Source organism: Pteropus vampyrus, unplaced genomic scaffold (genome assembly GCF_000151845.1).
Source record: "Pteropus vampyrus isolate Shadow unplaced genomic scaffold, Pvam_2.0 Scaffold318, whole genome shotgun sequence".
NCBI classification, from domain to species: Eukaryota; Metazoa; Chordata; class Mammalia; order Chiroptera; family Pteropodidae; genus Pteropus; species Pteropus vampyrus.
Genome location: NW_011889099.1, coordinates 1263308 through 1289834, shown reverse-complemented (window position 1 = coordinate 1289834; position 26527 = coordinate 1263308). Strand labels below are relative to the sequence as shown.

General features: G+C 35.8%; 1 protein-coding gene across 1 annotated transcript in view; it reads left to right on the top strand.

Annotated features, from left to right (window-relative positions):
- The window catches only part of MCF2 (MCF.2 cell line derived transforming sequence), a 65154-nt gene that overhangs the window by 19221 nt on the left and 19406 nt on the right, over nt 1-26527 (top strand). The window contains exons 6-20 of the mRNA XM_011377615.1: nt 934-1083; nt 2820-2950; nt 3259-3373; nt 5780-5899; nt 8545-8736; nt 9681-9872; nt 11074-11245; nt 12705-12764; nt 15560-15597; nt 18043-18131; nt 19317-19383; nt 20100-20215; nt 20325-20394; nt 22142-22234; nt 26174-26266. Of these exons, the coding sequence (XP_011375917.1) occupies nt 934-1083; nt 2820-2950; nt 3259-3373; nt 5780-5899; nt 8545-8736; nt 9681-9872; nt 11074-11245; nt 12705-12764; nt 15560-15597; nt 18043-18131; nt 19317-19383; nt 20100-20215; nt 20325-20394; nt 22142-22234; nt 26174-26266 (1698 nt within the window). The remainder of the gene's footprint in view (nt 1-933; nt 1084-2819; nt 2951-3258; nt 3374-5779; nt 5900-8544; nt 8737-9680; nt 9873-11073; nt 11246-12704; nt 12765-15559; nt 15598-18042; nt 18132-19316; nt 19384-20099; nt 20216-20324; nt 20395-22141; nt 22235-26173; nt 26267-26527) is intronic.

Here is a 26527-nt window from a genome sequence, read left to right as displayed (position 1 = left end):
TCATCATCCTAGTGCTGCTCCTGAGGCAGTTAGATTTGTAGCAAAGATTCCTTCTGTTCTAGAAATTTACAATTAGACAAGGGCCCTGTAACTCACAGGGGTGAGTTTGTAGTATAAAAATCTCTACCCCAAATCCCAGAGATATGGGAACCCTTCTGAAGGAAGTAATTAAATGATGTTGAATTAAGTCAGGGTTCTGTTTTCCTCATGCTTATTCTTCATTGAGCAGGCCTGTTCATTCATATGAAGGTGTGTTATCAAAATTAGCAGTGTCTAGCCCTAAATAACGGATAAAGCTATAAGTAAAAGAGCATATACCTTGAGCTACGTGGTAAGCAGAGGGTTTATATGTTGTCCTTCTTTCTCTGAGTGATTGATTTTGGAAACAAACAACAGAACCTTACTTGACATTTTAGGGCAGCAGAACCTGAAATGAATTGTTGTCACTAGGTGTTCCTTCATCACCCCAGTCCATCACCTTGCTTGGAATGCTAGTACTTGTTCATAAATGATAAATATAAAGTGGCTTTGATGTTTTCATCTCTCTTCAGAAGTAAAGTTATTATAAAGCAATTTTACAATTGCAGAGTTTACTAGAATAAGGAAAACCCTGTGTTTTTTGAGATCATAAAAGAAACTACTTAGTACATGACATCTTTAAGAGTAGTTTTCATCAATGTCCAAGAAATAAGTACGGAAATTTAGATAAAAGACATTCAAGAAGACTCTTCACCTGATTATAGTTTCTCAGAGGCTTAGATGCAAAGTTAGCGTTGACTGCCAAGCTCAATGCCAAGTTTCCTTAGCAGAGAGGAGTTCATAATATATGTATTTGCTGTCATACCTAAATAAAAGTAAATATGATTACTGATCCAGGTTTTGATACACTGGCAGAGTTTCCATAGCATTAAAAGAATCACTGACTCTTTGCAGGCTATAGAAAATTTTGCCCTCACAGTGAAAGAAATGGCTCAGATGTTACAGTCCTTTGGAACTGAGCTGGCTGAGACAGAACTACCAGATGATATTCCTTCGATAGAAGAAATTCTTGCAGTTCGTGCTGAAAGGTATCACCTGTTAAAGGTATGTCTGATAGAGTGGACAACAAAAGTTTTTCATGATCTTTTTTTTTTTTCTAGAGAGGTGTTCAGTGTGTCCATTTCACACTGATTGGTGGGTAGAAAGACGAAAACTATATTTATACATTGTAAAGCACACTATTAAAAATAAGAATACTTTATAAGAGGAAAATGTCCTGGATATGTTGAAGCTAAGTATCCCGTTTGTAAATGGTGCATTTGCTTGAGAAGTTGTTTATTTTTCAATAGAACAGTTGATATAAATGCTCCAGAATAAGAAATCCACAATCACTTTTGTTACCATGTATTCTTTACTTTGTGGAAAGGCCCTCTCATTTGGAAAGTTAGAGTGAGAATCAAGAGGCACACAGGCATTCTCTTTTAACGTCCACCACAGGTACAATGTGAAATGGAGAAGGAGAACTTGAGGAGGAGTCAGGAGGCCTGGTTTCTTGTTCAGGCTCTGCCTTATACTAGTGTTGTGACCAAGTCAGACATTACTGAATTGATTACAAGCTTTCTTTTCCACAAAGTACTAGTTCTTGATGGTTTCTACAATAGACCGTAGGTAGCAAATTGATTTTTTCTCTCCTACCCAGTTGCCTGGAGTATTGGGTTGTGAAGGATTCTGAGTCACGATTCAGATAATCACCAAGTAGTTTTAGATTCACTTTTCCCGAAAAATTTAAGAATGATCTGAGCAAGCACCTTCCTGTATGACTCAGGTCCTTCCTATGATAATAGGCTTGCTATGGGCACTGACAGACACAAGCTCTATGGGGAGGTGACATTTTTAAATTAAGAAGAGGAGAGAAAGTGAGGATTTCAATCATAACCTAAAAGCAAAACTCTGTTCAAGGAAAGAAAACTCTGTTTCTCACAAGCTGTGTGATTGGATAATTTGCTTACCCTCTCTGAGTTTTAGCCTTTTTATATGTGCAGTGAGGTTGATGATGATGATGGTGATGATGATGATACATGCATACCTTGTAGGGTTGTTGTGAGGATAAGCTGAGCAAAATATGTGATAAATATACAACAGTGTTTGGCACATAGTTGGCATTAGCTCTTAATGTTTATGTTCTTATTCATATTGGTGTTAGTGTCATGGAACCTGTTCCCAGAAAAATGTTTGGATCTCCTGAAGGAAGTCACACATCACTCTCACATGCCCGAAGAATCCATTATCCAAGGTTAAGGCCTTCTGAATAGAAGCATATGCTTCATGATGAATTAATACAAATGTGAAGTACCCTAATATTTATGGCAGGAAGAAATGAGTAACAGTTAAGGATTAGTAGGAAAGGCATCTAACTATATCTGAGCATGCATTTAATAGTATTTGTATGCTTTCTAGCGTGATAGTCTTTATTATGCTACTTCTGCCCTATTGAAGTGCATTAAAAATATTAGCAGAATAGAATAGAATAAATTAGAACTTTCTACCAGTAAGAGGAGGAGACTACAAATGGAGCATGGGGTACTTCTGCCTGTAAAGATCTTATGGAAATAGTGACTGCAACATCCATCTCAACAGGCAGAGGCTTCTTGGAGATTCTCACAACTTTTGGATTCTGTGGTACGTACTGAGGTATTCCTTGATTTTTCAGTAATGAAAACAAAGGATATTCTTGAACTCTTGTTTCTGTTCTGCATACTATAGGTATATGCTTCCTTCTCTTTAGGTCATTCAGATTAGGTTATTAGTAGGTTGATACATCCTATTGTGCCTTTGTACAGAATGATATAACAACTGTAACCAAAGAAGGAAAAGTTCTGCTAACAAATCTGGAAGTGCCTGACACTGAAGAAGCTGTCAGTTCAAGACTTGAACATCATCAAATAAGTGGTGACTGGCAAACTATTAATAAGTGAGTACTTACTTTTTGGTTTAGAGTTTCTTATTTTGGATTCTGGAAAGGGGATTACACATTTTTGCTGTAATCTGTTGCGTGTGAAAGAATTCTTAGACCTCCGGAAATCTGAGAACTCCTTTCTGAGTTGTCTCACAGAAATTAGTTGACTTGTAAATGAGGTTCCGTGGACACCGATGGTCTCTACCTGGACCAAGTGTCATGGACTGTGACTTTGCCTTTAATTCTTAATGTCCAGACCAGGTTTATGTACATGCTTACAAAACGGTTGTTTTTAAGGAATTCTATGACTTTTCTATGTTCAGATTGTTGACTCAAGTACATGACATGGAAAGTGCTTTTGATGGATTTTGGGAAAAACACCAAATGAAAATGGAGCAGTATCTGCAACTATGGAAGTTTGAGCAGGATTTTCAAGAGGTCAGTTGAAACATTCCTTTATACATTTATTTTCATTATGCCAGAGATTCTTACTCATTGATCATCAGAAATAGTCTCACAAGATGTCCATTTATACCCATAGAGAGATGAAGAGGAGACAACTGTAAGTGAGTCTTGACCTTGAATGAAGAGTACTACCAAATGCCAAGACTTCTACTTCTGTGGCTTACTTCCTATGAAAGCGCACTTATGTGCTAACATATATGACAAAGACAAAGTTGCTATCTACCCTGGCGTTTGTTATTCAAATTAATTTTAGATATAAAATGCTTTCAGACTATCAGACAGCTTTCTAAGGAAATAATATCAACTTCCTTCTTGATTTTTAAAATACCATATATCTATTTTGGCCATATTTAACATGATCTAACAAAACATTTTTTTTTCTGATCCAGCAATTTACACCTACGAAAAGCCTGATGGATGAAATTAAATCATGTTTGGTTATATATTATTTAAAAGATTATAAGTATGTTCTAGTCGTATCCTTCAGGAAAATCTATCATATGTGGTCAAGAGACATAAATTTAGTTTCTTCTTTTCTTTGCAGTAATGTCCAAGCTCCTTGCAGTCTCTTTCATATATGTTACTAGGAAATCTAAGGAAAACCCACTTTTTTTTCCCTGTTTTCTGTGTGGCCAGCTTGTTTTCTACTCATGAGTGGTTTACTTCTTGGTGTTTTATTTGTTCTAGCAGAATTAGATTTGGGAGGGGCACTGCATTCTAGACACAGAGCTCAGTTACTACTAGCTCTTTCATCTACTGTGATTCGAACAAATTTTAAAATGCCATATACTCCTTGAAACCCTCTTTAAAGTAAGACTAGGTCAGATTGCTTTTGGTCCTTCCAGATATTTGTGTCTCTCCCTCTTCCCCAGCCGAACACATGTAAAAACACACTTTTCTTGAACATTCCTATTATTCTTCTATTTATATGTTAATGCGCATCCATACTAAATTCTTGTCCTGTAGTTATGTTCTGTTGGTTCAAGTCATCGTTGGCTCTAATTAGTATTGTTATTGTTATTGTTTGAACTGTAATCTCACTAATGCAGTCTGTATCTCATAGTGACATGCAGACAGAGTCTGTATATAGTTAGGAAGTTAATGTAAAGAACATTTGTTTGGAAATTTCAAACTTACAGAATTTTTTGAATATTGCCAAACTTGCAATATTCTTGAATATACAGAATAGAAATATTCTGTTGCATAATCACAGTGCAGTTATCAAATTCAGCGCAGTCAACGATAATGTAATACTTTTGTATTATCTACCATCAGTACTCCAACTTTATCAGCTCACTCAATACTATCCTTTGTCATTTCCTCCCACCTTGTCCAGTATAGGATCTAGTCTAGTGGGCCATGTGTTGCATTTAGTTATCATATCTCTTTAGTTGCCTTTAATCTAGAACATTTCCATAGCCTTTCTTTTTTCTTTGTTTTTTATAACACAGACAGTTTTGAAGAATACAGACTTTTTTAAAATAAAATGTTCGTTTTGAGTTTATCTGACATTTTCTCATGATTAGATTAACCTATGACCACCTAGAATACTACATAAGTGATGTATCCTTCTGAGGGTATCACATGTGGAGGTAAATGAAGTCCACCTGCCCCTCATTGTTGATATGGATTTTGATCACCCAGTCAGGGTGCTATTGAATTTCTCCACTGTGTAGTTACTATCCGCTCTGCCTGTATCTAGTAGTAAACATGTGGGGAGAAAATTTAAGGCCATGCAAATACCTTCCTCCTCATCAAAAGACTACCACAGGTTTGGTATCAATTGATGATTCTTGCTTCAATCAGTCTTTACTATAATGGTTGTGAAATGCAGATTTTCCATCTCTAGTGTTCTCTCCCCACTTTCCAGTCCACATAGGCATACTACCAGATGCAAGGGCCTTCCCTTCTCCCCATTTATTTATGTATCTATTTATTGAGTTCATGGCTTCCTAGTTTTTCAATGATTTCTAATTTATTACTGTTAAATATTTTGGTGTACCAAGATCTGGGGAGGTGTGCTTGGTGTGCTCATTGTTACCAAAGGGTCTTTGTTTCTAGAACCATTCACCATAGAGCTAGGGAATATATATGCAGGTATATATACATATACATACTTCCATACACGTCCACATTTACGTATTCTCACATGTACATTGTGATGTTTTATAAATCAGCAGTACACACTGATATTTAAGAGGTTAAAATGTAATAGATTATATCAATTTCTGTGAATAAAATAACAAAACATTTTCCGTATGTATAATGCTTCCATATCAATGGTCTTATTTAATAGAATTTCCTTCAGAACTTGATTATTAAGGGAAAATGCTTAATAATTTCCATGCTTTTAAGACTAATTTTTATTTCTATTTTTAGCTTGTGAGTGAAGTTGAATTTCTATTAAACCAACAAGCAGAGTTGGCAGATGTCACAGGGAATATATCGCAAATAAAACAAAAAATAAAGAAGTTGGAAAACTTAGATGAAAATTCTCAGGTAAGATTATATTTCAGATGTTCATTATATTTATTAAGTATAATAGTTACATTTTGATAGTTTTCAGTAGTATAAACCCTTATGATTAATCTCTCAGCAACAATCTGTATACTTGGTTCAATAATACTGGTCTATATTATTTTTGTTTTGTTCAACGTGGGTCTGGGTGACACTACATAAGTCATATAGTTGTAACAGGAGGCCTCTGAGATAATGTTGTGAACTGTTTTAGGCCCACCGATAGGAACAAGATCCTAAATCATTTTGAAGAAGCTAGAAAAAATGTCTGTCAAGAATGCTATTTGGTTTTTCCATTGTATGTTTTTGGCTCTTTTGCTGAAAATTATTTTCCCATATATACTAGGGTTTATTTCTGGGCTGTCAATTCTATTCCATTGATCTCTGTGTTTGTTTTTCTGTCAATACCATGCCGTTTTTATTACTGTCGCTTTGTAGTACGATTTGAAGTCAGACAAGTGGTTCTTCCAGCCTCGTTCTTTTTTCTCGGGATTGCTTTGGCTGTTGGGGGTCTTTTGTGAGTCCATACAAATCTGATGTTTTGTTTTGTTTTGTTTTGTTCTATCTCTTTAAAAAATTCCATTGGAATTTTGATGGAGATTGCATTAAATCTCTATATTGCTTTGGGTAATATGGCCATTTTACTATGTTGATTCTTCTAATCCATGAACAGAATATCTTTCCATTTCTTTGTGTCTTCTTCAATTTCTTTTAATAATGTCTTATAGTTTTCAGTGTATAGGTCCTTCACATGCTTCATTAAGTTTATACCTAGGTATTTTGTTCTTTTTGTTGCAATTGCAAAAGAAATGTTTTCTTCATTTCTTTTTCTGAAAATTCATTGCTGGTGTATAAGAATGCTATGGATTTTTGCACATTAATTTTGTATCCTGAAACTTTATTGTATTTGCTTATTGTTTCTAGTAGTGTTCTTGTGGAGTTTTAGGGTTTTCTATGTAGAGAATCATGCCATCTGCAAAAGGTGACAATTTGACTTCTTCATTCCCAAATTGGATGCCTCTTATTTCTTTCTCTTGCCTGATTGCTCTAGCTAGGACTTTATGGTAACAGAAGAATATTTAACTTTGAGTGATGAACACACAATACAATATACATGTGATGTAATATTGAATTGTACACTTGAAACCTATATAATTTTATTAACTAATGTCCCCCCGATAAATTTAATTAAAAAAAAGATAAACAAAATATACCACAATTTTTGTTAGAAAAATGCTATTTGGTACTTGGAAATGATGGAAACATACAAAAACATAATTCCTTAAAATATTCGTCATTTGATACATGCATATGAACCAAATTAATACAGATAAATCTACTTAGTCTTACTAGCTGTGTGACCTTCGATAAATTGATTACATTTTCTAAGCCTCAAAGTCCATCTATACATAGGATTGAAATGACCTACTTTGTGGAGTGATTGTAAAGATTCATTTAGGTATCGTAGGTAAAACACTTAGCACAATACCTGAGATATATGGATATATAGTAAGTAATCGAAAGGGCTAGCTGCCATTATTCTGCTGGTCTTAAAGCTTGGACTCATGGCTTTAATACTTACCAAACTCTAGCTTTGCTCCCCTATCTCGTATGTGAGAACAAGGCCATAGTATTTAAGGTGTATTCTCAGCAAATTTATGATGAACCACTAGTACCTAAAAACAAAAATTGATAAGAAGCAGTTGTGGCTACCAGTTCTGGAGTTATTCTTGTAGATTTTTGTGATTGTGGGGCAATTTACAAATCTCTAAGGTAGAAAGAGAAGGCAACTGGCTTGGAAACTAGGGGGCTTTGTGGTTTTTTTTTTTTTTGCTTTTGTTTTCATTTGTTTTTAATAAATTTTAGTTTTAATTGTGATCAAAGATGCATAAGACTTACCACCTTAATCATTTTAAGTGTACAGTTCAGTAGTGTTAGGTACATTCCCATTGTCGTGCCACCAATCTTTAGGACTTTTTCATCTTTCAAAATTGAAAACTGTTCCCATTAAACAACTCCCTATTTTAACCCCAGTTTTCCCACTAGCTAACTAGGTTAGTCACTTCTTCATTCTGGGCTTCGGTATTTTTATTTATTTTATCTTGACAAACATTTCCTGAACTTCTACTCTATTTCAGTCACTGTACTAAAGGGGTCAGTAGTTGATAGACTGGAGGCAAGGCTGCTAAGATCCCTTTTCGCACGGAAACCTTGCGACGTTCACATCAGGCCTGTAAAATGGTCAGATAGATGACAACTCTAACGAGATTTCCAAGGCTGAGATATGTGAAATCCATTAGCTTTCTTTGGCTGTTGTGTACTTCATTTGATATATGCAGTTCTAAATCTGTACATATCAAGGGAAGCAAATTTCATCCACATTCTGGGCAGCTGGTTATTTTCTGTTTCTGTTACAGAAATGAGTGAGCTTCTGATGACATCAACTGTTCTAGCTAATTACTGTAACTGTAAGCCTTTTTTGCAGCCTGTAGAAGTATGACATCAAATCATATTTTTCACAGTGTATCTCCCTTGCTCAACCAATTTGCTTCTTAGTTACTTTCTTTTTACCCCTGTATTTGGACAGAGATCATGCAGTTATTGTTTTACTTCTTTCTTAAAATCAGGATCTGTTAGCAAAGGCCCGGTTTGTGATTTTACATGGACACAGACTTGCAGCAAATCATCATTATGCACTTGATTTGATCTGTCAGAGGTGCAACGAGCTACGTTACCTTTCTGATATTTTGGTTAATGAGATCAAAACCAAACGGATACAGCTCAGCAGGACCTTCAAAATGCATAAACTCCTACAGCAGGTAGTGGTATGGGAAATGATGCATTTCTGAAAAAGATGATAAATATTTTTCTTGGGTCCTTGTCAGAGGTTATAGAGTCAGGGTCTGGTATAGCTTTGGATTTAAGTTTGTAAGAAGTCTGAGTTTGATTATGCTTATTTAATCCGTATTACTTCTGCAGAATTCATGGCAGGTCTAATATTGTAAGAATTTTGGCCTCTGTTCCAAATATTGAGATCGTGATTGCGATGGCTTCCTTTCTATTTTGGGTAGATCTCTGAAGCCTCTACTCAGGTGATATTTTGCAGTCAGAGCATTTTTTTAAAGCCCTGAGGGCATTTAGCTAAAGCCTAAAATTCCTTCCACATTTCATAGTTACAGCAATAAAAATTAAACAGTGACTGGAAAATATTCCTCCACAGCTTGTGGATCTGACCCATTTCATGATTAAGCAATGGAGAGAAGATCTGGTCTTGGCAGTGGAATGTGAAATAGGGATATCACTTATAGGCATTGTACCTGAATGCGAACGTTTTAATCCGCACATCTTCTCTGGCAAGGAAACTTTTATCCTTGTCCTCGGCAATCATTACACATTTATATTACGCTTTATAGTTTACTAGGAGTTTCATATTTCAGTTATTGATTTGGGGAAAATAGCACGCAACTCGAGTGTTAGTGTTGAGAGAATGGTCAGACTCCTGCTGCAGAATGAATTCCTTATGAAATAAATGCTGCGCTTCCCAGCCTTGGCTCTGCATCAGAAATACCTGTGGAGCTTACGGCCCTGAGCTACTGAGTCAGAATTTCCGGGTGTACAACCCAGATATCTTTCTTTTTTAATAGCAACAAAAACAACTCTGATTGACAGAAACCAGGGCTGATAAATACTGTCTTAAGAAACAGACATGTTTCTTTTTCACTCACTCATGGGGCGTTTTGTGTGTGTGTGATTTGTTCACCAGGCTCTTCAGTGCTGTGATGAAGGAGAATGTCTTCTAGCTAATCAGGAAATAGATAAGTTTCAGTCTAAAGAAGATGCTCAGAAAGCCCTCCGAGATATCGAACATTTTCTTGAAATGGCTCTGCCCTTTATAAATTATGATCCTGAAACCCTACAGTATGAATTTGATATAATTTTATCTCCTGAACTCAAGGTAAGAGGGTTTTTTTCAAGTAAACAAAATTTTAAAAACCATAATTACACTAGTGTTGATAAGAGTTTTACTACTTCACAGCTAACTAAATATCAGATCACAGCTAACTATATATCAAATTGTAATTGCATAGTTCTCTTAAGGATTAGATGTGATATCAGTGCCACTGTTGAGCATCAAAAAATCCAAAGGCTTATGCTTGCTGTATAATGGAGAGTAATTTCCTTTTGAGCTCTGACTCTGTTATTTTTAAACTCTTTTCACATACTTGGAGCTCTCATATACATTTTTTTGTGAATGCTTGGAGAAAGGTCCAAAGCTGTCCTAGGAGAATATTGGGCACATGTCAAGAGCACCCTATGCCAAACGTATGTTCTTTACACTGCAGTGACCACCAATAGATGGTCTGTGGGCATAGATCTGGCTTTTCTATTCAGTTTGAGAAGGGAAGTTTAAAGAAAGGATCTGAGTCTTCTTGGGGAAGGGGGAGCAGGTGGAAGCTGCTTTTCACAGAGTGTAGAGCTATAGGTTAGTTCAGTATCACCCCACTGGAAACGTCATGAAGCCCTCTCTTCACATTGTAGATACACACATTTATGATGCTATTAGCTGCTAAAATGTCTGATAGTTTAATTGAAGTTTGGAGGAGTATCTAAATCCATGCTTAGCTAAAGATCATAAGGGATGCCCCAGAAAGTCAGAAACATGGCCATGGCAATAACCAAGTCATTCTCTGGAAACAACTAAGCTTAGCTAACCACCTCAAATCATCTCAGAGGAGCAGAAGGGGATATTATCCATCAGTGGCTCTTTTTAAAACATGGAGAACTCAAGAATGTCCTTCAGGCTAAAATACAACAAATTATGATGACAGTGCTTAACTTGGTGGCTTTCTCATGCTGAACTTACCTTCTTTTCCAGCCATTATCCCTTGCAGCCTGTGAAGGGTAAATTGCTTTATGCAGTGACCTATTTCATGACGGCTTGATAAATTTCTTCTTTAAGTTGTTTTGTTGGAGATCTCATGGTTTTATAACCATATGAAGATAGTACATTAATCTGTTTTCCATTTATTTCCTAAATTTCTTCTAGTTATATTTTAAACTCTAAATTATTTTTTGACTGAGTCTGAGAAATATAATAGGATTTGTAATGACCCCATTTCAGAAAATATTTCATAGAGTTCTTATGCACCCTGTAGATTCAAATGCAGACCGTACAATTCAAGCTTGAAAACATTCGAAATATATTTGAGAACCAACAAGCTGGTTTCAGGAAACTGAAAGATAACCATATGAGACCAATGCAGTTCATGGTACCTTCTTCCAACAATATGATCAGATCTCAAACACCATTTTTTTCTCCTAACCCTGGTAAAGTATTTTACATTCATCTTTTCTATCTCTTCTTTTTCTGCTCTTGTTTACTTTATTACTCTTGATATAAATACTGAATTTGTTTTTCAATCCTGATAAATTGGAATTTTATTTAAGCACCTTTGGTCATGTTTGCATTGCATAAGGCAGGAATCATGGTTGACACTATCGTACAATAGCACCACGGTGTGATATTGGACAGTATAGGATGATGCAGGTCTGTACCGAATAGTCCAGCCTTGTCATGACTGTGAATATTTACACCAGCAGCATCAAACTCACGCTTTTCTGCAGCTGGTGGAAGAAGATGTGAAACTGGAACACGTATGATAAAAATATGCCTGTGTGCACTCGTGCATATTTTCTCCTTATCTCTGTAAACTATAACTTGATTCTTATAAGCTTCCAGTGAGTGAATAGCTTAGATAATAGAACAGATTGTCTTTTCTAAATAGGTGCAAGTAAATAGCACAATTTTTCTGGTAATTACCTGTCAGAGTCCATTTGCTCATTTTAATCTTTGTAAACTTGTTTCAACCATGTAATGTACATTTCTATGTTCTATGGGATAAAATAATGATCCTCACTGTGATGTTGAACTACTCTGGAAATAAGATGACTTTATTGCTCCAAAGTTTCCCTTGAGCTGCCTCTAGGGCCTCTTAGGGGAGAGTGATTTGACCTTTGGGGCCTTAAGTTAGTTGAATGGGTGAACATGGGACTGCATTCGGTCTCTCTGATCTGAGAGAATCAGAGAATCCATTAATGTATGGGAACTACTTTGAAATTCAGAGGAAGGTTGAACCAGGCGTAATGAATATAAAAATCCAACTCAGCCTCAGCATGCATCACATTAAAAACAGGTGAGGAAAGCAGGTAACTAGGCTAAGCTGATCGAACTTATATAGTTAATAGTCATTAAATATAAAAATATACTCAGAAATAAAACTATGAACAATTCCATAAATAAATAGGGTTGACTAAGATGATACCAAGAAAAAGAGTAAAAACAAAAAAGAACCAGTAAGGGGCTAAAAACCAACAGCTAGGAGAATAAAAATAGAACAAGATGATTTTCCTAAGACCTCAGGTTCCAGGTTTCTGGCTTCAGTTATTTACTGGCTATGGGCAGTTCACTTAACCTCTTTTAGCCTCAGTTTCTTTGTCTGTAAAATAGGGACATTAACACCCACTGACTTCAAAGGGTTCTTGTGAAGATGAAGTGGAAAAAAATCGTAGTTCTCAATTAACTAGACTATTCTTTCCTTCTAAGGCTTCTTGCTCTATAGTCCTTTAAAATCTCAGCTCCTTCAAAGGGGTTAAAGAACATAGTTCTGAAGAAACCGTCCAAGAACCACTCACTGCCTTAGTCACTGAAAGTACATTTTATTTTGTGTTATTTCATTTTTTTCTTTCTGATTTTCTTATTTAATGGTGTTACGATTTCTTTCTGCAGTGGGAGCTGGATACTCTTTCTTTCAAGCATGTAAACTTTTTTTTCACAAGGAATCCATCTGTACTACTTTTCATCAGTACATTTTTCTGAGTTTGTGTCCATGTAAAAAACCAGTTTGGCAGCTAAAACCAGCAGCATTAATTCTTGCATTCTGACTACAGTTAACTTTCTCTCTTTTTCAAAATAACCATCCATTATTCTCTCGGTAGTAAACTGAGCCTTGGAAAATGACTATATAAAAATTAGATTATGCTCTTCATCAAATGACCTCTCATGAAAAGAAAATAAGAAAAACAATTGACGATGTTAAAATAAATCAAGCTTTCTTTCATTTTAGAGACGCTTGTGTCATCCACAATAAAACTGTTTGTTGGGAGTAGCGTGGATGTGCTGCAATTTAGGACTGCCTAATGTATTTATGAGGAAGAAGGAAACTTACTGAATAAATGATATGGGTGGATAAATGATGTTATCCATTATTCATCATGGTTTATAAATTAAATCAAAACATTACTTATGCCACAAACATTGTTAATTTTTACCTAATTGCTCTGTGGGTAATTGGGATTATTACAAGCAGTTCCAAATAATTCTTCGAGACTTTTAATTGCTAAGCAGATATATAAGATTTGGTCACATCTAAGCGTGTTAATTTTTCATAAAATAAATCAAATTTTTTTTGTGTTCTTTGTTTTTGTTTATTTGTGTTAATTTACATCAAATAGAATCCTGTACCTAGCACAGTTTCTGCTGGCACCTAGCAGGATGTAATAAATATTTGTCGAATTAACATTTACTATAGAGGTAAGTCATGGAAGAACATTGTCAGTGAGGGATAAAATGTGGTTTGAGCTGCTAAATCTGTAAATCTAGTCTAGATCTCTCTCCTAATCTTCAAACCTGCGTTTGCACTCTGCTGCCTCAAATTTTCTATTGGCAAGTCAGGCTCAGCGTACCCCAAACTGATTGCATCTCTCCTGCAAGCCTGCTCTTTCTATGTTCCTCATCTCAGTGAATAGCCCTGTGATTCCCGGGCCCTTAGCTCCCACCTCTCACTCATGCCCCACCTCTAATCAGTCAAAAAAATCCACTTCTTTCTATCCCCACTGCTATCCCTCACTGCCACTTTCCTAATCTAAGCTAATATCATCTGTTGCCTTGACAACTGCAGCCTCTTTGTCTCCCCACTTTTCTTTCTCAAATGCCCCTAGTTGTCTTGCCTTTTGGACTTTACACATATTGTTCTCTCTCTGGAGCACTATTCCCTCCCCTCTCCCTTTTCCCTCTGCTGTCTCCTGCTCCTCCATCAGATTTCCCATCCCTAGGCCACTTCTTGCCTCTCTGCCCCTGCACTCAGTTCTGTTGGATGTTCAAGCTATGTGATAACAAGTGCCCCTTCATTTTTCCTCAGTTTTAGTGTAATTCCCTGTTTTGCGTTTCTCTTACTAGACTGTAAGCCCTGTAAGGGTAGGGACTGTGTGCAATTCGTGTTTGTATCCCTAGCAGTAAACACGGAGTTTAGCATATAGTATAGGTACTCAAGAATTTTATATACATATTTATATTGTTAAAAGAATGAATTCATCTGCCTTGCTTTTCAGAAAATGATGCATTCCTCACAAGTTGCGTATGTTCCTTTTTCATCTCTTAATGTATTCGCAAAGAACTCATTAATACAGCTAATTAGCGAAGCTTCCTAAGTTACCTTTATAAGTAAGTTCAGAGCTCTGTGTATCAGGTGTCTTTAGAGCGGTGGACATCACTGTTCATTGAGAAATTGATTTTATATGATAATTGCCAATAGTCTAATTTATATTTATATGTATGATTATGTAAATATAAAATTTATATATAAAATGTGTTTTTAAATAAATGAAAGTGAAGTACAACATTTAGAGAACATAAAAGCATAGCCTTCCTTGAGTGTGCCTTGCAATGGCTCCTGCCAAGGAGGAAAAGACAAAAATTATGTTCCCTCCATGGAGCAGAGAGATCCACACAGCCTGTGTGGGTGGCAGCCTTTTCAGCAGCCCTGAGAATTAGGAACTTAAATGACCTAGTCTTTGACTGGACCATGCCCTGGGCTTTGTAGGAACATCTGGACTCTTTGCTTAACAATATAGGGGCTCAGCCTCTGTCAACAGAAGAAAAAGATTAAACAGAAAGAAAAAGAGAGATTAAACAGGAAGAACAGAAAGATTAAAGCTTGGAATTTTGATGAAGTTGTTTTTTGTTTTGTTTCATTTTGTTTTAGCATTTTAACATGCTTTAGAAATGTTTTATATAGTGGTTAGAAACACGTATCTGACAGTAGATGATTTGGATTTGAATACCGCCTATGCTTCTTGGACAAGATATTAACCTCACTTACTTATCTATAAAATGGGGTTAGAAGTAATACTTATCTCTTAGGGTTGATTTGAGGATTAAAAAAGAAAATGCATGTGTAGAGCTTAGAATCGTGCCCAGCATGTAGTAAGTGCCAAAACAATGCTATAATTCTTAAATTAATTTTTTAAAACTCTTTTTAACCTCGTTAGTCAGTGAGCTACTATCTGACTAAATGCTTATGCAAATAAATTATGAGCACTAACACCTAGCTTCATACTTGCTCGGCAATGAAGCGAATGTTTGATGAGTGAGAGAACGGGTGAATACATAGCAAAATCATACTCAAGAAGTAAAAATCGTATAGCTAAGGCTAACCATTCAACTGTTCCTGCATAATGTGATTTAAAAATACTAATATAAACACATTGGAATATTACTATCTATTTAATAAACGTGAATGTATTCTTGTTTAAAGCGTTGATTTTAATTTGGTTTGAAATTCTTCTTTCATATTTCTCTTCCAGTGAAGAAGACCTGGAGACAAACTCAGAGCAGCGTAAAAGTAAATATCATTAATTATTTCAAAGTTGGCTTTATTGCTGTTGTTGCAGAATCAGTATGGGGGCTTAAACCATATTTTAAATTCACTCAACCAGTATTATGTGTTTGAAAGCCTATTTAATCTAAAAGAAAAAGCTGCTGCATTGTGTCTAATTGCAGCACTGGCATATACCCAGATGTATGAGCAGTTTCTCAAGTCTTGGCTCAAGTTCCGAATAATTTCTATAGAATATCTCATATAAGTTCCAGCTCTCTTCCCTCCCCCCCACCCCACCTCAATAAAACTAAATAAGTGTTGCATCTTTTTCAAAAAAAGGAGATTTCTTTCATAAGTGATTCCAGTCCTACAAGTATGAAGCATGGACAAAGGACAGGTTCTAATTATCCATACTCTGGGCTCAAAGAAAGGCATCTGTTTGTTTCTTGATGGATACACAATTCCTTCTCGGTTATCCATGATATTCTGGTATCTGCAGACAGTAGCCTCATCATAACTGCAGCACCCTACATTTCCTTTGTGTATTTTTGATATTAAATAAGGACAAGAACATATCTCCAAGAGGCAGTTTGTCATAGTGATACCGATTGTAGAGCCAGACTTGCCTGGCTTTTAATCTCAGCTCCATCGCTTGCTGGCTGTATAATGTTGGGTAAGTACTGTGGAACTCAGTTTCCTTATCTATAAAATGGGGACAACAATAGAACACCCTCGTCATGGAGTTCGTGTAAAGGTAAAATAATCTAATATTTGTAAAGTGCTTTGAATAATGTGTGGCATGTCATAGTTCTAAGCGTTTTATACGATTGTTAGCAGGCTAGTGAACGGCCTGTGCTGACATGCCATGCCCAGTCATTATGTTGTACAGCCACAACTGCTGGTTTCAAGAGGGAAACAGCTGAATTCTATAGTCTTATGTCTTTTGGTTCTATTTTCAACTCGTGAGTACCTTAACATTCCGCTATGTGTATTTATTCATTTAAATATCACCAGGAAATACATAGGCAGCTGTGGCTCTGTACATTTTCTTGGTGAGATTGATAGCGGGTGAACCCAGTTTCACAATGCTCACATTCTTCCAATTCAAGTCAAATTGCCCAATCCTTAGGTATTTAAAAGTATAAATATATGTTTCAAAACTTTCCAAACTTGTATTTTAGAAACATGTTAGAGATAAATGGTGCATACCTATCTGATAAGTAGAGTATGCAGCATTTTCATTCTTAATTATAGTTTTGAAATGATGATAACAGTTGGGTTGGTACACTGAGCAGATTTAAATCAAAGCATACTCTTAACCAGGGAGCATGAAAAGGTGGCAGACCATAAGCTTGACTCTGTCTCATCACTTACTAGATATGCGACCTTGGCCCTGTTGCTAACTACACCTCTCTTAGCCTCAGTTTTCCCATCTGTAAAATGGGGATAAGTATGCCATAGCTTGCTAAATTGACGTGAGGATTTGGTATAATGGTGTGTATTAAGCATCTAGGACTGTGCCTGCACAATATATAGAAAGCAGTCAATAATTTTTTTGTTTCTTTCCTCATATATAAGTGAGTCATATTCTGTGGAAATGCATTTTAGCTGATAGATGCCGAACTTCATTTTGGCTTCTAGTTGTTACTAAGTAATGCTACATTTACTTGGAGTTCAAACTTTTTACTCAACTCAGCTGTCCCATACAGCCAGGATCCCTAGAATATGTTTCAGATGCTTCTGAAGAGCAAATAACCTCATTTTGTGATAAATCTCATTCAGTCGATTCAGTAAGGCAGATCAAGTTCTGTAGAGTCTGCACAATAAGGCAGCAGTTTAGGATCAGGGAGGTTACTTGTGGCAACAACTAACATGTGGCAGAGAGCAGAGACAGATGAACAGGTTACAGCTATTTCGAAAAACAGTTCTGCACATCTTATTAGCCCCGGAGTATATGATTCGATTTTATCATATCACTCATGTTCATGATCGATGCCAGCAAGTCATTAGGAAAAGAGTCAGTGATGTTCTGTATACTTGGTTAAAGAATTCAGGGGTACACGTAATATTTCCTAGAAAGGTTTCTATCAGAAATTCCTAAGATTAAAAAAACAAAAAGAAGAAGAAATTAGATTAAAAAGCCATTTTGGTTCTTCATCTAATGAACTTTAGCTGGATAGTCAACTTTTTTTGACTTAATCTCGTTTTCACAAAGTGCAAAATAAATGAAACAGTGCTTAATACATAAAATAAATTCTAACTAGTATATTAAATTTGTCCTCTTAGGCAACTGAAATCATTTTTTTTACTAGTACATACCAAAGTTATTTCTGACAGAATAATCATAGTGTTATTTTAAAATTTATCTGCACAGTTAGGACCTAGAGAAAACTTAATTTGAGCTAGATTTCCTTGAAAAAGAACTATACCTACATAGATGCTAATTTAACTTATATTTTCAAATTTCAGATTGAAGCGGTACATGAATGTCGGGAGACGAGAAGTTCTGCTCAATCCTCCAGTTTGAACAATGACAATAGCTTGGATATTTTAAAGAAGTAACTTTTATTTATTAACAGACTCTTATATACACACCTACCAGTAGGAGTCACTGGTTCAGTGTTCAGGGCGAACATGCTTAGGATTTTGAGTTCATAGAATGGGGTTCCTACTGGGTGTGATGAAAAGAGCACTAGATGAGATGTCAGAAGTCTTGGATTTAGGTCTGCCTAATCTATGCTCTTTTTATGTGACTTGAAAATTAACTAGATCTTTTTGGAATTTCAGTCTTCTCTTTTGTAAAAGAGGCCAGAGTGAATGGGACAGGGCTCCAAAAACTACATAGGATTGTATAAATATACAATGTTATTTTATAGATGTTAGGAATAATCACTGTTCTGTTCAATTTTATAATATTATGTTAATATTCTAGACATAAGAATATTCACTTTTTAAATTCTATATCGCAGAGTTATAAGTAGCCAGTATTTTAGAGCAAGTTGTATGTAGACATATGTATATATCCATATCTATATATAGATATATTTTTTTTCAAAGATTGTTAAATGTTGACACTTAAAAGGGTAAAAATAAAAAAAGAGGCCAAGGTGTAGAAATTAAATTAAAAGGGTTCCTTATACTGGGTAGTGAAGAAATGAATTTTAAATACGATGTTAATTGGAAATCACATTGGGAGGAAAATGTATCTTATTCTGAAGAGACAGTAAACAGAATTACCACAGAAACTTAAGTATAATGTATATTTGGGAAAACCAGTATAATAAATCTACTTTATGTCTTGGAAAGTGTCAGAACATTAGGGAAAAGGGAAAAATTGTGCCTAAAATGCTAATATTTCTTTTTGAGGGAGAGGGAGAAAAAGAGGGAACTATTGCTCAGAAACTATGCTGCCCTCCAAAAAAAAAAATATTTCCCAGATTTTTAGGAATAGAATTTGCAAGTTTTTAGTAAATTGATTCTTAAGCTTCATGAGTTAAAAATATTTTTTTTTCATTTAAAAATGACTTCTGAGCCCCACTCTTCTTTCTTTTAAATATATTTTAGAGTCTTAGAGGTGGTAATTATTCTAGAAATCATGGAATTAATTTTATATTTTGATGATAAAACTAAAACTGTGCATTAACAATTTTTACTTTAGATAATTTATAATGATAATAATTGAAACATTGCAATATAATTCTAAAGCAATAAAATAACTGATAAATATTGTCTTCTCCTTTTAGCCATGTCCTAAATGAGCTGATACAGACAGAGAAGGTGTATGTTCGTGAGCTGTTTACTGTTTTGTTGGTAAGGGACTCAAATGGTATCGTCTCATCTTTCCCTGAATGCTCCTTTGCTACATTTGTTAGGGAGTGTTTAGGGCAGTCTTCTCCTTCTGCCTCCTTCCTTGATTGTCACATGGCAGCAGTGATAGCTCTCCTGTGGTTTGAGGCTGCATGTTTGTCAGATGTGTATATCCAGGTTCTCCCTCCAGAGTGAGAATTGTGGATTCACAATTTATTACAGAAGAAATAAGCTGTTCTCTTAGGGATACAGCAAGTTGTTCTAATTATTCCCAGGGTGCTATTTAGAGATTGTGATATAAAGAACTAAAAAATGGGAGAAAAGCATTCATTTTATACAAATGTCGTAATATGAATCTAGTCTGAAGAAACCTAAACACTTATTGCTAGCTTAAGTAGAAGTTAATGACTTGGAATAGAATTTTTCATACTTGGTTTCTATTTTGTTTCCTACACTATATCAGGCCAAAGAGCTGTCACTTTATTCTACCCATTGTGTGGAAAACCTTCACTTTCTTGTCCTACTTTCTAAAAAAAATAAATAAATAAATAACAACAATAATGATAATGGATAATTTGGGGGAACTAGAAGATTTGAATGTCAAAATTACAGCTTCACCCACTAATCCTCTACATATTTTGCTGTGCCTACACTTTGGATGTCCCAATCAAATGTTGAAGTGAATATTTTTTTAATGAAAAAATATTTATTTTGGGTAGGGCTATAAAGCGGAGATGGACAATCCTGATATGTTTGATCTGATGCCACCTCTCCTGAGAAATAAAAAGGATATTCTCTTTGGAAATATGGCAGAAATCTATGAATTCCATAACAAGTATGTAGTTGTTAACTCGAACTTTTCATGATATTATTTAAAGGGTTTTTGACTAATTTATCATATTTCACATAAAAATATATAATCTTTTTCTCTGAAATTTTTATAGCCTTTTCATGAACAGTCTGGAAAATTGCATCGAGTATCCAGAAAGAGTGGGACCTTGTTTCCTGGAAAGGGTTAGTTCAATTATTATTTAAAAACACATAAATATGGACCACCAAAATAGCAGCTCATTTTATAAGAACAGATTTAGAGAGATAAGGTAGGTATTGTTTTTTATGTCTTTATGTTTTTGAAGGAGACACATCACTTCAAGTATTTAATGCTAAACCAGGATTTGTTACAGAAACTGGTGCAATGGGGTATCGAGAGCATGCAAATGGCCATTGTGTTCTGTGCTATCAAATGCTTCAATGGCTCAGCTTGTGACCACTGACCCCTGGGTGATCCCAGGAGTCCAAGGACCATCCTGGCTATGAAGATGTGAGAGTTTGGATCATCTTAGCACAACCATTCTTGGGCTTGGTTAATTTTTAGCCTAAGAGATGCCTTGGCATTCCCCTCTAATACATGTAAAGTCTTAGAATAAAATGTAGTATGGCTTTCAGACCCAAGGCATCTATCACAGGAACTTTGCAGAATGGAGAGCTGTCTGTTCTTTTTATTCTATGAGATCATTCAGGGAGGCTCATTTCTCCATGTCCCAAGAGTGTATTTAGTACAATTGACTTCCCAGGCTTTGTAATCATATTCTCCTCCATTAGAGTTTCCTCTCAGAATGTTCTCTGCTTATCTAGTTCCTCTTGTTCCTGAAATATCAGTTTTGTGTTGATTTGAGAGTCAGTTTGATAGAGGTGCTTATCGAAAGCTTTCTAAGGTTAAGAAAGAAGTGTGTGTTATTACCTTTCTCAACATATCCTAACTTTAAACACATTTAAACTATGTCCAAATTCTTCTCTAAGCGACAACAGTCTTTCTTTCCTTTAGACTCCTGTAAGACTTAATGACTTTGCTACTCATCGGGAATTTTATGTGCATCTTTACATATATTCATGAATTCTTTCTCTAACTCGATGGAAAACTCTTTGAGTCAGGGTCTATATCCTCTATATCTTTGTATCTCTCATAAGGTTAGCCAAGCTATTGGCAACCGGGAATAGTTTAAATGTTCATTCACTCAGCAGCTATCTGCTGAGAACCTACTTGCACCAAGCACTGTGCTAGGCAATGTGGATACCAAGCAAGCCCAAGAGTATTCATGGAGAAAAACAGGGAATCCCTTGTGTGCAGTGTGAGTTATGCTATGTTAGAGATATACAAAGGGTCCTATAGGAGCCAAGAAGATGTGCATCTTAAATAGGCCGGAGGTATAAATGATGGCTTTATAGAAGAGATGACTAATGAGATGAATGTTAAAGAGCGAGTAAGAGGCAGCCCATTAGAGAAGGGTCAAATACATATTATTCTAAGGAGAGAGAATAGCATGGGCAGATAGATGTCTAGTGGGGTTATGATACAATGATGATGTCCCGGTGATGAACCAAAGGCCTTGAATATTAGCTACAAGTTCACTCACCAGGAAAGCGAGTGACTAGCAGCATAGAAAGAGCATTTCTTGGAACCCTATTAGCTCATAGTTATTTAAAAAAATGAGTCTACTTTTATATTACATTCAGGGAAGGCTTTTCTCCCTCTAAGTCTCAAACGTAGTAAGTGGACATAATGAAATTACTTAGGAAATTATGTGTCCCTCTACTTGGGCTTATGGTCTGTTCTTGGACTGCAAAGGGCTCCTGACCAGCTGCCAGTGTGGACCATATTCCCTATAAAGCTTGGCCACACTCACTCTTGTTCAGCCTTTCCTAATAAGAAAAGTATGTGTTCATGAATTGGTAATATGTTTGAATTTGCTTTTTATCACAGAAAGATGATTTTCAGATGTATGCAAAATATTGTCAGAATAAGCCCAGATCTGAGGCAATATGGAGGAAGTATTCAGAATGTGCCTTTTTCCAGGTATAGTAATTATTCAGGTTTTGGATATATTCTTTGTAGAAGATACTGGGATATTTCTTATTTATAAATTCATTTTCTACTTTAAGTAAGTTATATGTGTATATTGATTAAAGAGCAAATTCGACACTCCCCAAAACACAGCCAAGTGTGCGTGCGCGTGCGCGCGCGCGCACACACACACACACACACACACACACACACATGCACAGAAACACACATATGCTGCCCCCCAGAGGCAACCACTTTCAGCTCTTTTAATTACTTTTGATACTTACCTCCATATCTTTAATATCATGCTTATATTGCTACTTCCCACCATAGAAGATGAAGATTCAACTCTATTTCTCTGTTCTCTCCCCACCACCACACGCATACACATACTTCTTTTCCTCCAAATCATCCAATATAGTTGTATTATAATTTTGGTTCGATTGATAGTGTTAAATTATTAATACCATGTTAATTTCTGTGCTCAGATGAATTATGTGGTATGAAATTGTTGTTTTTCCTTGCCTTTTGCTTTTCTTGCAATTGTCTTTTTTACTCATTTAATTTTCTAGGTATTTATCCTTATTTTACCCCCAAACTCTCCCAGCGTGAGAGTTACATAAATCTCTTCTCAGTACATTTAAATACATTGTATATATTTTCTATGAATTTCATCTTGAGTAAATCTCTCCTGGAGTCTTCTGACCTGTTCACCTAGACTCACTAGACCTATTATGCAGCTGTCATCTTGGGATGTTGGTGAATATCATTTTGGGGATTTTGCTCACCTGTCTTTAGCATGAGCTCTCCTGTTTCCTAGGTGCCATATCTTTCTCTTCCTTCTTTTACTCACTTGATTGGTAGAACACATCTTCCAGTATTTTTACTGAGAAAGTGTACGTGGAAGGTAAAAGTTTTTAATAGCATGCATATCTGCAAATGTCTTTATTTTTCCCTAACACTTGATTACTAGGTTAGCTGGGTATAGAATTCTATATAGAAATAATTTTCCTCAGAATTTTGAAGGCATTTGTCCTGTTGTCTTCTAGCTTCCAGTGTTGCTGGTGTGAAAGTTGATGCCATTGTGGTTTATGTTCCTTTGCATGTGACCTAATTTTTGTCCTCTCTCTAAAAGCTCGTGGGAACTTCTTATATTCTCGGGGTTCTAAAATTTCACAATGCTGTGTCATTATGTTGGCACTATTTTTATCCATTATGCTAGTCTGTGGTGACCCCTTTGAATTTGGAATGTTTTGTCCAAATTCACTTGAATTTTTTTCTTTGATTCTCTCCACACAAATTTCTCAGTTATCTTTTTCTGAAATTCTGTCATACAACTATTGTTGGATATCCTGGAACAGCTCTCTAATTATCTTTTCCATTTTCTGGCTCTTTGTCTTCTTGGTCTATTTTCTGGAATTTATCTTCCAGTCCTTGCATAGACGGTTTTATTTCTGCCATTGTTTTTAATTTTGAAGAGCCTCTACTCTTTTTTGTTCTCTTAATGTTCCTTTCAATAGAACTCGTACTTTGTTTCACGTGTTTGTTTCACTTATCTATATGAGGATAGTAATAATAGATTTTCCTTTAAAAAATAGTTTTCTCCTCCCTACATCGTTTCTGTTGTCTTCAGGATGCTTTTCTTTTTCTTCATTTTGTTTCTGTTACTCATATTAGAGACTTTCCTCAAAGTCCGGTGATACTTTTTGTCTACTTACATTAGGAATAAGTACTAAAAAAGCTCATTTGGAAATTTCCTGTGCATATGTGAGTTTATTGACCATGCTCCTCACTGTTGGGTAATTTTCTAAAGCTGTTTCCTTGGGAGGGATCCTCAATACCTATATCCTTATGTCACTTCTCTAAGGCTAGTCAGATTGCCCAGTCTACTACCTGGTGAATAAGGATCTGGCTGCCAGTGTTCTGGTAGCCAAGTGGGGGGAAAAGGCTAGATAGAGTTTTTAATTTGGTACATAAATATTCAAGTAATCTCTTTGCTTTTAATATGGTACTCTGCCCTCAACTGGACTTGGTATTCCCTAGTCCAAAGGCCTAACGTTTTAGTTTTCAAATAAACATCCATTCTTCTGCTATGCAGAGGAAGAGGCAGCCCTTCAGCTGTGCCTAGTGGCATGGTTATCTGAGAGACTTGCTGCTGCTGGTTTCTCCTCCTCCCCATCCTCCTGCTCTTCCCCCCCCCCCCACCCCCCGTTTATGCTCATTTAATTTTCTTTGGTAACAGCTTTTTTGAGATGTAATTAAAATACCATAAAACTGACTCATTTAAAATGTACAATTCTGTAGTTTTACTATACTCCCAGTGTTGCTCATCCATCACTGCAATCAGTTTAAAAACATTTTCATCGGTACAAAAAAAATAAAAACCCTATACCTTTGAGTAGTCATCTCCCATTTTCCCTCAATCTTCACATCCCTCTGCAATGACTAATCTGCTTTCTATAGAGTCACCTATTCTGAACATTTTGTGTATGTGAAATCATGAAATATGTGCCCTTTGGTGTTTGGCTTCGTTCACTCGGCATAATGTTTTTGAAGTCCATCCACATTGTAGCATGTATCAGTATTTCATTCCATTTTATGGACGAATAATATTCCATTGTATGGCTATTCCCCTTTTTACTTACTCATTCATCAGTTGATAAATATTTGGGTTGTTTCCACCTCTTGGATTCAAGTTTTTGTGTGAAAATATATTTTCATATCTCTTGGCCATATACCCAGGTGTGAAATTTCTGGGTCATATGGTAAATCTAACTTTTTGAAAGAGCGTTGAATTGTTTTCCAATGTTGCTGCACCATTTTACATTCCTCTCAGCAGTGTATGAGAGCATTGATTGCTCCTCACCCTCACCAACACTTGTTAGTATCTAATTACTTCTTAGACAGCCTTTCAATAACCATCTTTTTTTCACACACCACCTTCATCTCCTACTTTCAGAGAAGACTTGTTGTCTGTAATTCATTGTAGTGGGGAAAGGTGTTCTATGACATTAATTGAGTTGTTCCCTGGCTTTTTTCTCTTTGCCAACTCGAGATTCACTTTTCTCTAGTGTGCTCAGTTGTTTACCAACCACTTCACAGTTTGGTTTCCGCTTCCAAATTTTGTCAATGACTTTTCTTCTCCCATCTTTGTAACGGGTTTTGCCTTGTAAAAATAACTTTTCCATCATTTTAGTTGTGTTTCATGAGTGAAAAGAGCTAAATGCATGTATCTGTCCACCATCTTTAACTGTAAGTTGATAATTGCTTGAATTAGATTGTATATTGGATTTAATCCACATCCAGAATCTTATATAGGTATGTTCTCTCTCACTCCCTTTGTGTTCTGTGCTTCCTATACACACATTTCATCCTATCCGGCCCCCATCTTGCCCTAATTCTGGACCCTACAATGTTCCCAGGCCCCAAAGTCATGACCTTTATGTTTATAGTGGCAGTGAGCCAATAATCGAATGAAAACATAGCACCAGTTGATGAGGACTGTATTTTTCTTGTGATATTAGAAAAAAAAAGTTCTTCTCTTGCCCAGGTCTGATTTATATTCAGTACAACCTGTTTCTTTTCTGGGCCTTGGCCTGTGGAGCTGAGCCTTTTGTTAACTTTCTTGGATATATTGAAGAACTTTTTAGTCGTGTTCATCATTGCTTTCTCACCTTTAAGCATTCTACAACAATATGGATTTATGTGTAAAAACTTTTAGTTTTTGACATTTTGGAATTTTTCTCTCTTAAATCCTTGAAATAGTGTTTATTGTAGTTTTTCAGATATACTGCCTCTGATGGCCATACCATATATAACAGCCATTTTTCTGGTAAATTTTCCTTGAGATGTTAAGAAACTTGCATTCATTGGATCTAATCAATGAACACTTAGCATTCTCACAGCTATGTGTCTAATTTAAATTTATTGATGATTATATTTTAATGACAGGAATGTCAAAGAAAATTAAAACATAGACTTGGTCTGGATTCCTATTTGCTCAAACCAGTGCAACGAATCACGAAATATCAGTTACTGTTGAAGGCAAGTACATTAAGCATTTGTTTATTTCTTTCTTTACTTCTTTGAATCAGGTGTGCCAAAGCCATTAAATTTATTTCTAAGAAACATTAGAAATAGGTAGACTCAATGACTGGGAAGCCTGCGTTTAGCAGTAGAATCAACGCAGTGTGCTTCTTTGGTTCCCTGTGGCTGTGCAAGTGCTGGAGGCATAGGTATAAAGCTGAGATTATCTTGTGTCTTTTTAGCTAATTATCCAAACAAATTACATTGACATATGTATAA